The sequence below is a fragment of the Loxodonta africana genome, chromosome 7, assembly GCF_030014295.1.
Source record: "Loxodonta africana isolate mLoxAfr1 chromosome 7, mLoxAfr1.hap2, whole genome shotgun sequence".
Taxonomy (NCBI): domain Eukaryota; kingdom Metazoa; phylum Chordata; class Mammalia; order Proboscidea; family Elephantidae; genus Loxodonta; species Loxodonta africana.
This window is the reverse complement of record NC_087348.1, coordinates 65,566,570-65,579,150: the sequence shown is the minus strand read 5'-3', so window position 1 is coordinate 65,579,150 and position 12,581 is coordinate 65,566,570. Positions and strand designations below refer to the sequence as shown.

Genomic DNA, 12,581 nt, shown 5'->3' with positions numbered 1-12,581 from the left:
AGAGTGCTAGAAAGATGTTTACTTGCATTTTATTGACTGTGCAAAGGCATTTGACTGTGTGGATCACAGCAAATTATGGATAACATTACGAAGAATGGGAATAAACGAACACTTAATTGTGCTCATGAGGAACCTGTATTTAGATCAAGAGGTAGTCATTCAAAAAGAACAAGGGGACACTGCATGGTTTAGTCAAGAAAGGTGTGTGTCAGGGTTGCAGTCTTTCACCATACTTATTCAATCTCTATGCTGAGCAAATAATTTGAAAAACTGGACAATATGAAGAAGAATGGGGCATCAGGATTGGAGGAAGGCTCATTAACAGCCTGTAATATGCAGATGACACAATCTTGCTTGCTGAAAGTGAAGAGGACTTGAAGCACTTACTAATGAAGATCAAAAATCACAGCCTTTGGTATGGATTACACCTCAACATAAAGAAAACAAAAATCCTCACAACTGGACCAATAAGTAATATCGTGATAAACAGAGAAAATATTCAAGTTGTCACGGGTTTCATTTTACTTGGATCCACAATCAACGCCCATGGAAGCAGCAGTCAAGAAATCAGACGAGGCATTGCATTGGGCAAATCTTCTGCAAAAGATCTCCTGAAAGTGTTAAAAAGCAAAGATGTCACTTTAAGGACTAAGGTGCGCCTGACCCAAGCCATGGTGTTTTCATATGGATGTGAAAGCTGGACAATGAATAAGGAAGACTGAAGAAGCATTGATGCCTTTGAATTGTGGTGTTGGAGAGAATATTGAATATACCATGGACTACCAAAAGAACGAACAAATCTGTCTTGGGAGAAGTACAGCCAGAATGTTCATTAGAAGCAAGGATGGCAAGACTTCGTCTCACATACTTTAGACATGTTATCAGGAGGGAACAGTCCCTGGAGAAGGACAACATGCTTGGTAAAGTAGAGGGCCAGCGAAAAAGAGGAAGACCCTCAATGAGATGGATTGACACAGTGGCTGCAACAAAGGGCTCAAGCATAACAATCGTGAGGACGGTCCAGGACTGGGCAGTGCTTCATTCAATTGTACACAGGGTTGCCATGAGTCGGGACTGACTCAATGGTACCTAACAATGACAAAAACAACAACATAGCTAATTAGTGACAGGAGCCAGACTTTGGCTCCAGAGTCCTTTATCCTAACTACTACACCTTGCTGACTTTCAAACAGAACAGTTAAAAAATAAATAAAGATGTCAAGAGTGGAAGGTAAAAGTCACATGAATGTTTAAGGTGAAATGCAGGACTTCAGACGCTGCACCTTCAAGGTCTGGGTTTAAGTCCCTCCTGTTAGGACAACTTTTATCCTCCGCTATCTCAACCATAGAGCCCTGGTGGTGCAGTTGTTAAGAGCTTGGCTGCTAACCCAAAGGTTGGCAATTCAAATCCACCAGTCCGTCCTTGGAAACCCTATGGGGCAGTTCTACTGTGTCCTATAAAGTTGACTGTCAGTCAGAATCGACCCGATGGCAACTGGTTTTGGGTTTTATTTCAGGCAGGAGGAGTCCCAGTGTGGTGCAAATGGTTACGTGCTGGACTACTAACGATAAGGTTAGCTGTTCAAACTCACCCAGAGGTGCCTAAGAAGTAAGGCCTGGTGATCTGCTCCTGAAAGGTCACAGCCTTGGAAACCCCATGGGGCAGTTCTACTCTGCACCCACGGGGTCGCCATGAGTCGGAATTGGCTCAACAGCAACTAACATCTCAGGGAGAGAAGGTGTGAGCAGTGGACAATCAGCAGGTAGAAGTAGGTGGGCTAAGGGGAGACAAGCAGGCACGGAGGAGCAGAGCCCAGTTAATCTGCACGGTGAGTTGCTGAGCGTGCAGACATGTGCCTGGATATTGTACTTCAAACACACACGCACAGACACATGCACACACAAGTGCGCACACAAATGCCCTATCTGGACCCCTCACTCTGCTGACCTTACCCGTGTGGCTCTTTGCAGACCCTGATGTAGTATCCCTGGAGGCAGCTGACAGACCCAACTTCTTCCTCCATGTCACAGCCAATGGGTCTGTGGAGCTGGCTAAGTGGCAGGGCAGTGATGCCTTCTACCACCGTGCCACCTTCTCACTGCACCGGGGGACATGGCAGGCAGGCCTGGTGGCCCTGGAATCCCTGGCGGAGCCCGGCTCCTTCCTTTATGTGTCGGGCCCCACACTGGTCCTGCGGCTGTACGAGCACACAGAGGCATTCCGACGGAGCACGCTCTTCCGCCTTCTGGGTAGGTATCCACCCTGCTGTCACCCTCGGCTCCTCTGCTGTCTCTACTGAACTGCCCTTCCTGCCCTCTCCCCACCTCAGCCCTCCAGTTGCCTCCAAAAGACAGCATCCTCACTATCCCAGCCCAGGAGGCCATGGGGCGCCACCCCTGCGATGGGAAGTGGCCCAGCCTCCATTTTTGGGTCTGGAGAGCCTGGGGCAGTGTGGCCTGGGGCCCAGTCAGCTCCTGGAGGCCCTTTCCTGGGCCCTGCCTCCTGCCACAGGCCAAATACATGGTCTAAAAATACCACAGCCCTTGTGGAAGTGAAGGAGAAAACAGTCCTGGCCGCAGCTTGCGTGCGTAGCCCAAGGCTCAGGTTTCTTGCTGATGGGAACACATGCTTGCTCCATGAGCTCAAAGACTGCCCATTGGGGCCCCAGACTGCTGAGGAGCCAGCAGTCCCCCCTCTACCTGGGCATAGATGGGGCAGCTCCCCAATTTTCAACCAAGGCCAAGGGGCTCCAGGGCTTTGTCATCCCCTACCAGGTGTTTTTTGCACAGCATTGTCGTGAGGATTAATGAGTAAATAGATGGAAAATATTTAGTGTAGTGCTTGGTGCGATGTAAGTGTTGGCTGTTGTTATTGTTGTTATTAATATTTTTACTATTTTCCCTACCTATTTAGGGTAACAAGGGCAGTTGTCAGACAAGCTGCACTCTCCAGGTCTAAGACCAGCTTACAAGGAGGCTGCTCCAGGGAGGCCTTCTGGGAAGAGAGGACAGGGCAGGGGAGGGCAGGGCTTGCAGAAGAGCAGCTCCCTTCCTGTCTGGGGCCAGATGGACAGCTGGGTCTTGGGCTGATAGGGAAAGGAACCCCCCCCAACGCCTCACCCTACCCCTCAAGGGTGAGCCTCCTGCCTCCATGGAGGGCTGCACTGGCCTTGCCAGGGGCGGGGCAACAAGGAGGTGACTGGATGCATTTCGAGCCTGAGCACCAAGGTCACAGAGGGACAGGTGGTGGGGCAGCCTCAGGGAGAGACCAGGGGTTCGGGCCTCCTCTTTGGCCATCCCTTAAGGCCCAGCTCTAACCACTCCCTCCATATGTCCCCCCAGTCTTCAGCCCCTGCGCCAAGTTGCCATGGCTCCATCTGTAAGGCACTGACTCCAACTGTCACAAATACAGTTTCCCCTTGGCTTGGCTTTTTATTTTTTCTTCACTTTTCCTGCATGAGTCCATTTGTCTCCTCCATGGGACAGGGAGAGCACAGGCAGAGCTGGGATTACATCTGTGTGCTGGCACCTGACCTGGAGCTGGTGCTCAATCTTAGTCTAGGGACTCTGGGATGGGTCACCTTTCCAGATGCCAAGCCTTTGGGGGCTGCCTACCCCATCTGTGAGTGGCGCTATGATGCCTGTGCCAGCCTCTGCTTTCAAACTTGCCGGGATCCGCAGGCAGCCAGCTGCTGGGATGTGCCCAGGTGAGGTGGCAGGGGTGATGAGGGGCTGCGGGCATGGAGTCAAGGTGTGTGCATCCACGTGTTTGAGCACACGTGTGTTCACGCACGTATGAATGTGTGAATGGACTTGTATGTGGTCCGTGGGCATATGTATGAGAGTGCATTGAGGTTTATGTATGCTCATGTATACCTGTGTGTGAGTGCTTCATGTGCTGTGTGTGTGGGGATGTGTGTACCAGGGTGAATGTGCCTTAATATGGGCATATGTGCGTATTTGTTTATGGTTGATGTACATATACCTGAGCTGTGTGTGTAGTGTTAGTGTGTACAAATATGCGTGGACTGCGTACAACTGTGGAAACCCTGGTGGCATAGTGGTTAAGAGCTACGGCTGCTAACCAAAAGGTCGGCAGTTCAAATCCACCAGGCGCTCCTTGGAAACTCTATGGGGCAGTTCTACTCTGTCCTATAGGGTCGCTATGAGTTGGAATCGACTCGACGGCAATGGGTTTGGTTTTTTTAGTTTTGGCATACAACTGTGCATATGTACATGGGTGAGCTGTGTGTGTTTGGTGTTGTGTGCAGGTGTATGTGTGCACAAAGGTGTCCACTCTGATGCTTGTGGGTTGTATGTGTGTATGTATATATGTATACGTATGTGTGAATATTTTTGAGTCCTGCCTGCTTCAAGTGGGACGTGAGGCTGTGTGAGAATGCGCCTCTGAGGAGACACCCATGAGCATGTGTGAGCATGTGCACAAGTGTGTGCATAACTGAACCTTGTTCGTGTGTGTTGCCCTGTTGGTGTGAGTTCCTCTCAGGAGTGTGCAACATACACATTTGGGTAGTGTGCTCCCGTATACATGTGTACAGATGTCTCTATGGAGGCTCACATGTGTATATGATAAGCACACACACACACCAACACACACATGAGTGTGTGCATTAAGAAAAAGATGAGGCCTGTGCTCCATCCAGGTAAGAAGAAGCGACCTTCTCCGTGTCCCAGACCACTAACCTGCTCCCTGCTCTGTTCTCAGGGTGGAAGGTTGTGTCCCTGTGTGTCCCGCCCCCAAGGTCCTAGATGAAGTCACACAGAGATGTGTCTACTTGGAGGACTGTAAGTGGCCTGGATTTCTCTCCCCTCTCTCTGTTTCCTGTAACTCTCCAGGCCTGACTGACCAGGCACTGTCCAAAGCCTCCAGAGCCCTGGAGAAGCGGGGTCAGCATAGAGGTCCTCTGGAATGAGAACTCTTTAGACCCCATCTGGTCCATTCACCCATTTCACAGAGAGAAAAAATGAGACTCAGAGTGGGGAAGGTACTGGCTGAGAATCATTAGCAAGAGCACTGGGCAGCTATACTTACAGCTGAATCTCTTGGCTGTGGGCTCAGTGTTCAAGGTCTAGGGCAAAGTCCAGACCTACTGGATTCTCTGAAGTCATCAAAATTCATGTGGCAGAGGCCCCTGGGTTGGTCAGGCAGACTGGCTGGCTGGCAGAGCCTGCCCCCGACTCACCCAGGGATGCAGCCCACGGGCCTCTCATCACAACCCTGCCTAATGACAACCCCCTGGGGAAGCAGTCCCCCATCTGTCTGAGCTTCTTCTGTTGTCTTCCCCAGGTGTGGAGCCCGTGGTTTTGGTTCCCACAGAGGCACTTGACAATGAGACCCAGACTCCCAGTCAAGAGCTGCCCACCCCCAGTGTCCAGGAGCTGCAGCTTCCACAGGAAACTCCCAGGGACCCCACCCACAGGCCAGCCCTACCAACTGCCCCACTGACCACAGCCCTGAGCCCACCAACGGCAGCCACCAAGGGGTCAATGCTGTCTCCAGGCTCCACCCCATCCACCCTGCAGCAGCCACTGGGGCTAACTGCATCTAACCTTCCTGTCCACCCCACTGAGGCCCTGGCCAGCAAGGGGATGACTGCTGGCCACCTGGCCATCCTCCACACCCCAGAATCCTCATCTCTCCACCTTCTACCACAGACATCCATACCTGGGACAGGGTCTGGTGCCATGGAGACAACCAAGGTGACTGTGACCCTAGCAGGGAGCCCCAATATCACAATCTCTGTCCAGTCGCCCCCTGCACCTCGCTTCCCACTCTTGACCAAAGCTGTGACAGTCCCAAGCCATGGCTCTTTGCCTGTTAGAACAACACCCCTACAGCCCTTCCCTAGCCTAGAGTTGCCAGCAAGTCCCTCCTCCAGGCCTGTGGCTTCCCCTGCAGTGACCTCCAGGCCCTCCACCTCCTCAGGATCCCACAAAGCCTTACTGACACCTACAATAACTAAGGTCTCAAACAGGACAGAGACCCGCCAGTCCACCCTGGCCAAGAGCATTTCAACTCCCAGCATGCCCCCACCAATGGCTAGAACACCATCAAAGCAGGTTCCTATCAGTCTTTTCACGACCAAGAGAGTAGAGGTCGTGCCAGCTACAGAGAAGGTTGAACATGGGCATGGCCAGCCCGTGGGCCTGCCACAGCCAAGCCCATTCCCCACTGCCCTGCCCCTCCCAGCTCAGCATGCCACCACAGCCACCAGGCCTCCAGCTCTGCCTGCCAGGACCCTGGCTGCTACCAGTCTGACCACAGTTGCTCATGGGCTGGGTGCCACACCCTTCGTGTCTCTGGACTCAACTCAGCCATCCCAGCTCCTCTCTGGCCTGCCTCCTGACACCAGCCTGCCCCTGGCCAAGGTGGGCACATCTGCCGCAGTGGCCACGCCAGGCCCCAAAAGCTCTGTGACCATCTCTCCACTCCAGCAGCAGGCCACATCTCTGGCTGTGGCCACGACACCATCTGCTTGGACACTCAGCCCAACCCTGCCTCTCAGCCCAGCTGTGGTGGCCCAGGTGCACCCATCGAGTCACACAGCCCCCCAGACAACAGGCACAGCTCCAGGCCTGCTTCTAGGAGCCACACTGTCCACCTCTGGAATCGTGGCCGTGGCTGAGACAGCCTCCACAGTATCTGTCACCCCAGGAAAGAGTACCACGGAGAAGTTGGCCATCCTGTCCAAGCAAGTGTCTCTGTCTACCTCGACATATGGCTCTGCCCTGGGTGGGCCCACAGAGCTCACTCTTGACACCTTGGCAACCGAGGCTGAGGGCCCCCAGGCTGTCACAGTGCCACCAGTGCCCACATCCTATCCCCCGAGCCACGTCTCAGCCAGGACTGCCTCCAGGGAGAGCTCACTGGTTCTGCTCCCTCAGCTGGTGGAGGCCCGTGGAACCTCAGCAGGACCTCAGCTCCCAGCAGAGCCAGTGGGTGAGGCCACCACTGAGCAGTCTGGGCGCTCAGCCTCAGCCCAGAGCATTCCTGATGGTCCGGCCGAGGCCTTGGCAACTGACATCAAAGCTAACACATCTGACACCTGTGTCGTGAGTGACTTGTCTCCTGTGTGTGATGTGTTAGTGTATGTGTGATGCAACTGTTGTGAGATGGCGTGTGTCTCTCCATTTGTGTGTGTGTGTGCAGGTGTACCTGGGCTTCTATGAGCATAAGCTAGTGAGTGTACATGTCTGTGTCCCTGGAGCTCTCAGCACAGGCTGGGCAGATAGGCAGAGATCTGAGACTCATTCCCCTGGTCTCCAGTTCTCACCCCAAGCCCAGTCCCAGGCTCCAGTTGGCTTGTTGGGTGCCTGGAGAGTGAGGGTCTTATTCCCTAGTGGTTTTACCTCTGCCCTATTAGAACCTACACTGGGAAGGTTGGAATGACCTCATGGCCTGGGGGGCAAGCTGGGGTGAGAGGCTGTAGCCTCTAGGGTGGACACTCATGCAGTCCCTCCACTCTGTCCCCAGCCAATTGCCGAGCAGGATTGCGTCCGCTACATCTGCCTGGAGGGCCAGCTGATCCGAGTGAACCAGTCACAGCACTGTCCCCAGGGCGCTGCACCCCCTCCTTGTGGGGTCCTGGGCCTTGCAGTGCGGGTGGGCGGGGACCGCTGCTGCCCCATCTGGGAGTGTGCCTGTGAGTCCTGGCATCAGCCACAGCCTCTCCTATCCTCCCTGTGCTCCTACCCTGGAGTGACCTCTACCCCTGGCCTGTGTGCTCCCTAGCTCAGGGTAACCCTGACCCCATAGATTTCCTACCCTTGTGAGTGATTCTCCAGACTCCCAGGGCCACTGAATCACCCAGGAAAGGGTTTGGGCTCCTGCCAATGGCAGCCTTGGCCTCTCCTTGTCCCCTGCCCCACTCCTCCAGGCCGATGCTCAATCTTCCCTGATCTGAGCTTCGTGACCTTTGATGGGAGCCACGTAGCCCTGTTCAAGGAGGCCATCTACATCCTCAGCCAGAGCCCAGATGAGATAACCACTGTCCACGTCCTCGACTGCAAAAGTGCCAACCTGGTGACTGCCCCTTGCTTCCCTTCCTACAGGGACCCAGGGATTTGACTAGGTTTGGGGGACTGGGTTCGGTTTTGAGGGGTGCCAGAGGCAAGGACATATGTGGAAGCTCCCATAGCAGCTCCCCGTGGAGTCTCCTAGGATGGACTGCAGCTTCCCAGCTGCAGGCCAGGTGAGGGTTCCCTGGGTGACCCTGGGGAAAGGTTTGAGTGGAGTGCGCCACCTCCTGGCCCTTTCTGAGGCCTGCACCATTCCCAGCTTGTCCCATTTTCCTAGGGCAGGGTGAGAAGGCACTGAAGCCCAGAGGAGCTGGGACACACTCCAAGGATGTGTCCTGTGGTCAGTGGGGGCCAGCTGCAGGGGATTGCCTACTAGGATGCCCCCATGAGCCAGGTGGAAGGAGGCAGCCTTTTCTTTTCTTTTTTTTTTTGCATGTGGAGCTAGAAGTGTTCCACGGGATTCTGTGCACCATCTGCACAGTCCCGCTGGGTGCCCCTGGCATAGTGGGGAGGGGAGAGCATACTCGCACTTGCTGTATCTGCTCACTTGGCACAGGAAGCAGGACAGGGCTCCAGGATGATGAGTGGGGCTCTCTCTGCAGGGACATCTGAACTGGCCCCCATTCTGTCCAGTGATGCTGAACGTGACTTATCTGACACATCAGGTCACCATCGACCGCTTCAGCCGGAAGGTAAGTGCATCAAAAAGCCAGCCCTCTATGGCAGGACAATAGTCAGCTGAGGGGCAGGGTGTCCAGGGTGGTGGGGCCTGAGGCTTACACATAGGTGGAGGCAGGGGTAGGGGGCCCTTCTTAAAGAAAAAGAATACAAAGTTAAACCAGTTGCCATCGAGTCAATTCTGACTCACGGTGACCCCATGTGTGTCAGAGTAGAACTGTGCTCCATAGGGTTTTCAATGGCTGTTTTTTTAAAAGTAGATCACCAGATGGTTCTTCTGAAGCTCCTCTGGGTGGATTTGAACCTCCAGTCTTCTGGTTAGCAGCTGAATGCATCAACCATTTGCATCACCCAGGGATTCCAATATAAAATTGTTGTTAGATGCTATCGAGTTGATTTTGACTCATAGGTACACCATGTGACAGAGTAGAACTGCCTAATAGGGTTTTCTTGGTTGTAACCTTTATGGGAGCAGATAGCCAGGTCTTTCTCCCACAGAGCTGCTGAGTAGGTTCAAATTACCAACTTTTCAGTTAGCAGCCGAGCATTTAACCCCTGCTCCACCAGGGATCTCTAATACAAAATTATGTATATGGAAAAATGATTTTAATTACAAGTGGATATATGTTTAGAATGCTGGTGGCCACCCTAATGTCGGGGGAGGAAGTAGACCAAGAGGGGTAGTGTGACAGAGAGGAAGTTGGAATGGCACGAGACATGGCCTTGATTATTATGGTTAAAATAATTAATAATGTTTGCAATTTTTACAAAAATAGATGGCCATGTGAACATACTACTAGGGTCTTCCCATACCACTAGGGGCCTGTACAAGTGAAAAGCCCTGAAATTTAAGTTTCATTAACATTAAATTCACCTCTATCAAGAAGGTTGGGGAGTCCAGCAATAGCCTCCCCCCTGCATGGGTTACCCCCCACCCAGAGCGCCTACCCTTGCTCCTCCTACGGTCACAGAGCGTTCTGATTCCTGGGCTAGGACTCTCTGTACTCCAACCCAGAAGAAGTTCATGTTCTATAGAGAATTTGCAAAGTGATTAATAAAACATAAGGATTCTTTAGGGAGGAGGGAAAGTCGTTATGTCGTTGTTGCTATTAGCTGCCGTCAGTTGACTCTGCCTCATGGTGGCCCCCTGTGTGCGGAGCAGACCTGTGCTCCGTAGGGTTTTCAAGGCAGTTGGAAGTCGATCTCCAGATCTTACTTCTGAGGTACCTCTGGGTGGGTTCGAACCACCAACCTTTCTGTTAGAAGTCCAGCACTTAACCATTGTGCCACCCAGCACTTAACCATTTCCAAGGTCACAAAGTCTTCTGGCTCCCAGGCTAGGTCTCTCTGTACTCCAACACAGTGGTTCATGTTCTGGATAATTTTCAAAGTGATTAATAAAATACAGTGAGTCTTTGGGGGGATGGTACAAAGTCATTATGAATATTTTTAAATTCTAATCTTTTCAGCTCACATTTTTGCAGAGTAGAACTAATAATCCATGATACAACCAAACTTAATCTTGTCAATATGCAGTTGTTTGTGAGAATTGGGTTACCTGTGTATTTAATAAACATTGATTTAGCTCCAATTTATGTTAGGCCCAGGGGCAGGTACTTGAGATTCAGAGATAAATCAGACATAATTTCTGCCCTTGGAAAACTCGGTCTGCTGGAGACTTTGATGAGGGAACAAATAGATTCTGCCTCAGTGGTCAGCACAGGGATGGGGAGACCCTAGGGGACGAATGCTCGAAGCAGATGCTGGGCATTTAAGGGAAATCTCCCAGAGGAAATGATCTGAGCTGAATCAGGAAAGAAGACAGGGAGTAGAAGGGCTCAGGATATGAGTTTATTTGGCATTGAGATGCGGCTTGCCTCCTGCTTGCATTTCTTGTTTCTTTGTTTCTTATAAAAATATTTTCAAAATTCCCCCATGTCATCTAGGACTGTATCCTGGCTGCATGTGCCTGAAACAGAGCCTGGCACATAGCAGGTGCCTAATAAATGTTTGTCAGATGGACAGACGGATGGAAAAGTTGTGCTCAAATACCCCCTTCCAGGTGACGGTGGACTCACAGCCTGTGTGGCCCCCCGTGAGCAGGCACGGGTTCAGAATTGAGGACACAGGCCACATGTACTTGATCCGGACACCCTCGCAGATCCAGATTCAGTGGCTCCACAGCTCAGGACTCATGATCCTGGAGGCCAGGAAAGCCCGCGAGGTCCAGGGCCGTGGCCTGTGCGGTGAGGTGGGGTCCAGCTGGGCGGAGGGGACACTGCCTGGGTTCACCTCCACCTCCAGACACGGGTTACCCAGGGAAGGCTAGGACAGGATGCCAGGCCAGAGGGTAACACTAGCAGGGCTGCTGGGGCAGGGAAGCCTAACGTCTTATGTTCTGGGGCTGGAGCTGCCAGCAAGGAGATGGTGCAGGGCTCTGGCCTCGGCCAGTTGTCACCTCAGCCGGAATTGTCTGTCAGCTTCCTGACAGCCTCCTAATGCCAGATAATCCTTCCCATCTGCATGCGCCTGGGCACTTTACAAAGCACTTCCATACTCTGATCTCACTTGTTCCGGGACATCCACACAACAGCTTTGAGAGGTGGGCATTAGTATCTCCATTGAACTGAAGAGAAAGGGGTCTCAGAGAGGTGAAGTGGCTTTCCTAAGGTCACACAGCAGAGCTGCCACAACACATAGGACTAGTGCTCTTCTGACCACAGCGTGATTGCAGAGAGCATATCCTGATGCGCTGGGTATGTTTTAATAGGAAAAATGGTACAGGGGAGTCTGGGGTGTAGCCTGCTGCTCCTTGCAGGGGCACAGCACCTGGGCACCCACTGAGCACTCCAAGACAGACTGCCATGGTTGTGATGACGAGTGACACGGAACCACTTACAGCAATGCAGAGGAAGACATGAATCGGGGACACAGCAGCTCCAGCACAGGAATGAGGCTGAGGGAGGCCCCAGGAGGACGGGTGACGGCTGTGCAGCTTAGGGCAGGGGGAAGGCAGCTCCCGGAGAAATGTCTCTAGAAAAAAGTGCACGTTTTAGGTACCTAGTGTGTTTGAAAGTATTAAGAGAGTAAAAATTCTTTCACCAGAGAATCTGAGGATGCAGTAGTGAGAGGAATGGAAAATTAAGCAAGCAGCCCCCGCTTCACTAGTAGAAAGTCAAAATATAACACCTAGCCCTGAACAAAAATCAAGAAGTACCAGTACAAAGATGTTTAGAAATACGGATGCAATCGCCAAAGCAGCAGAGGGCACTGAAAGATGTTGCCTTTGGGAGCAGAAATCAGGGGTGGGGAGAGGTGGGGCACGAGATTGCTGCTTTTCATGACAAGCCTTGTAAATCTATTTCTATTACTTTTATTAAATACATGTATAACTTTGATAAAAATAAATGAGTAAATGAAATGAGAAAAAAGAAACAGTTATATACACACTCACACACCACACACATGTGCACGTCCTCCATCCATACATAAATCAGCACCTATGCGCACATTCACACTTCCGCCCCTGCACTCAAAATACTCTCCACACACACTGACACATGTAAGTCTGCTCCAGGCTCATTCGTCCACTTGTGCAACACTTATTTCTATTCCTAGTCACTGGGCATAGGAAGTGAGCAAAACAGACAAAATTCTAGTTTCACGGAGCAGCCGTTCTTACACAGACACCTGTCCTTACAGACGCCAAATACCATCTTTTTCTCACCACTTCCTTCTGGCAAAGAGTGCTGTGGTCAACAGTAACCCAGTGAGCCAACTCCTCTCTAGGACACATTTGTGACTCCTCAGGGACTCAAAGCCAAGACCAAAAAGCTGGCCATTGGGACCACTGATAAAATCTG

General features: G+C 52.0%; 1 protein-coding gene across 1 annotated transcript in view; it reads left to right on the top strand.

Annotated features, from left to right (window-relative positions):
* The window catches only part of OTOG (otogelin), an 81,512-nt gene that overhangs the window by 48,756 nt on the left and 20,175 nt on the right, over positions 1 to 12,581 (top strand). The window contains exons 33-40 of the mRNA XM_064289450.1: positions 1,972 to 2,250; positions 3,590 to 3,707; positions 4,727 to 4,806; positions 5,309 to 7,074; positions 7,496 to 7,664; positions 7,899 to 8,044; positions 8,643 to 8,732; positions 10,781 to 10,964. Of these exons, the coding sequence (XP_064145520.1) occupies positions 1,972 to 2,250; positions 3,590 to 3,707; positions 4,727 to 4,806; positions 5,309 to 7,074; positions 7,496 to 7,664; positions 7,899 to 8,044; positions 8,643 to 8,732; positions 10,781 to 10,964 (2,832 nt within the window). The remainder of the gene's footprint in view (positions 1 to 1,971; positions 2,251 to 3,589; positions 3,708 to 4,726; positions 4,807 to 5,308; positions 7,075 to 7,495; positions 7,665 to 7,898; positions 8,045 to 8,642; positions 8,733 to 10,780; positions 10,965 to 12,581) is intronic.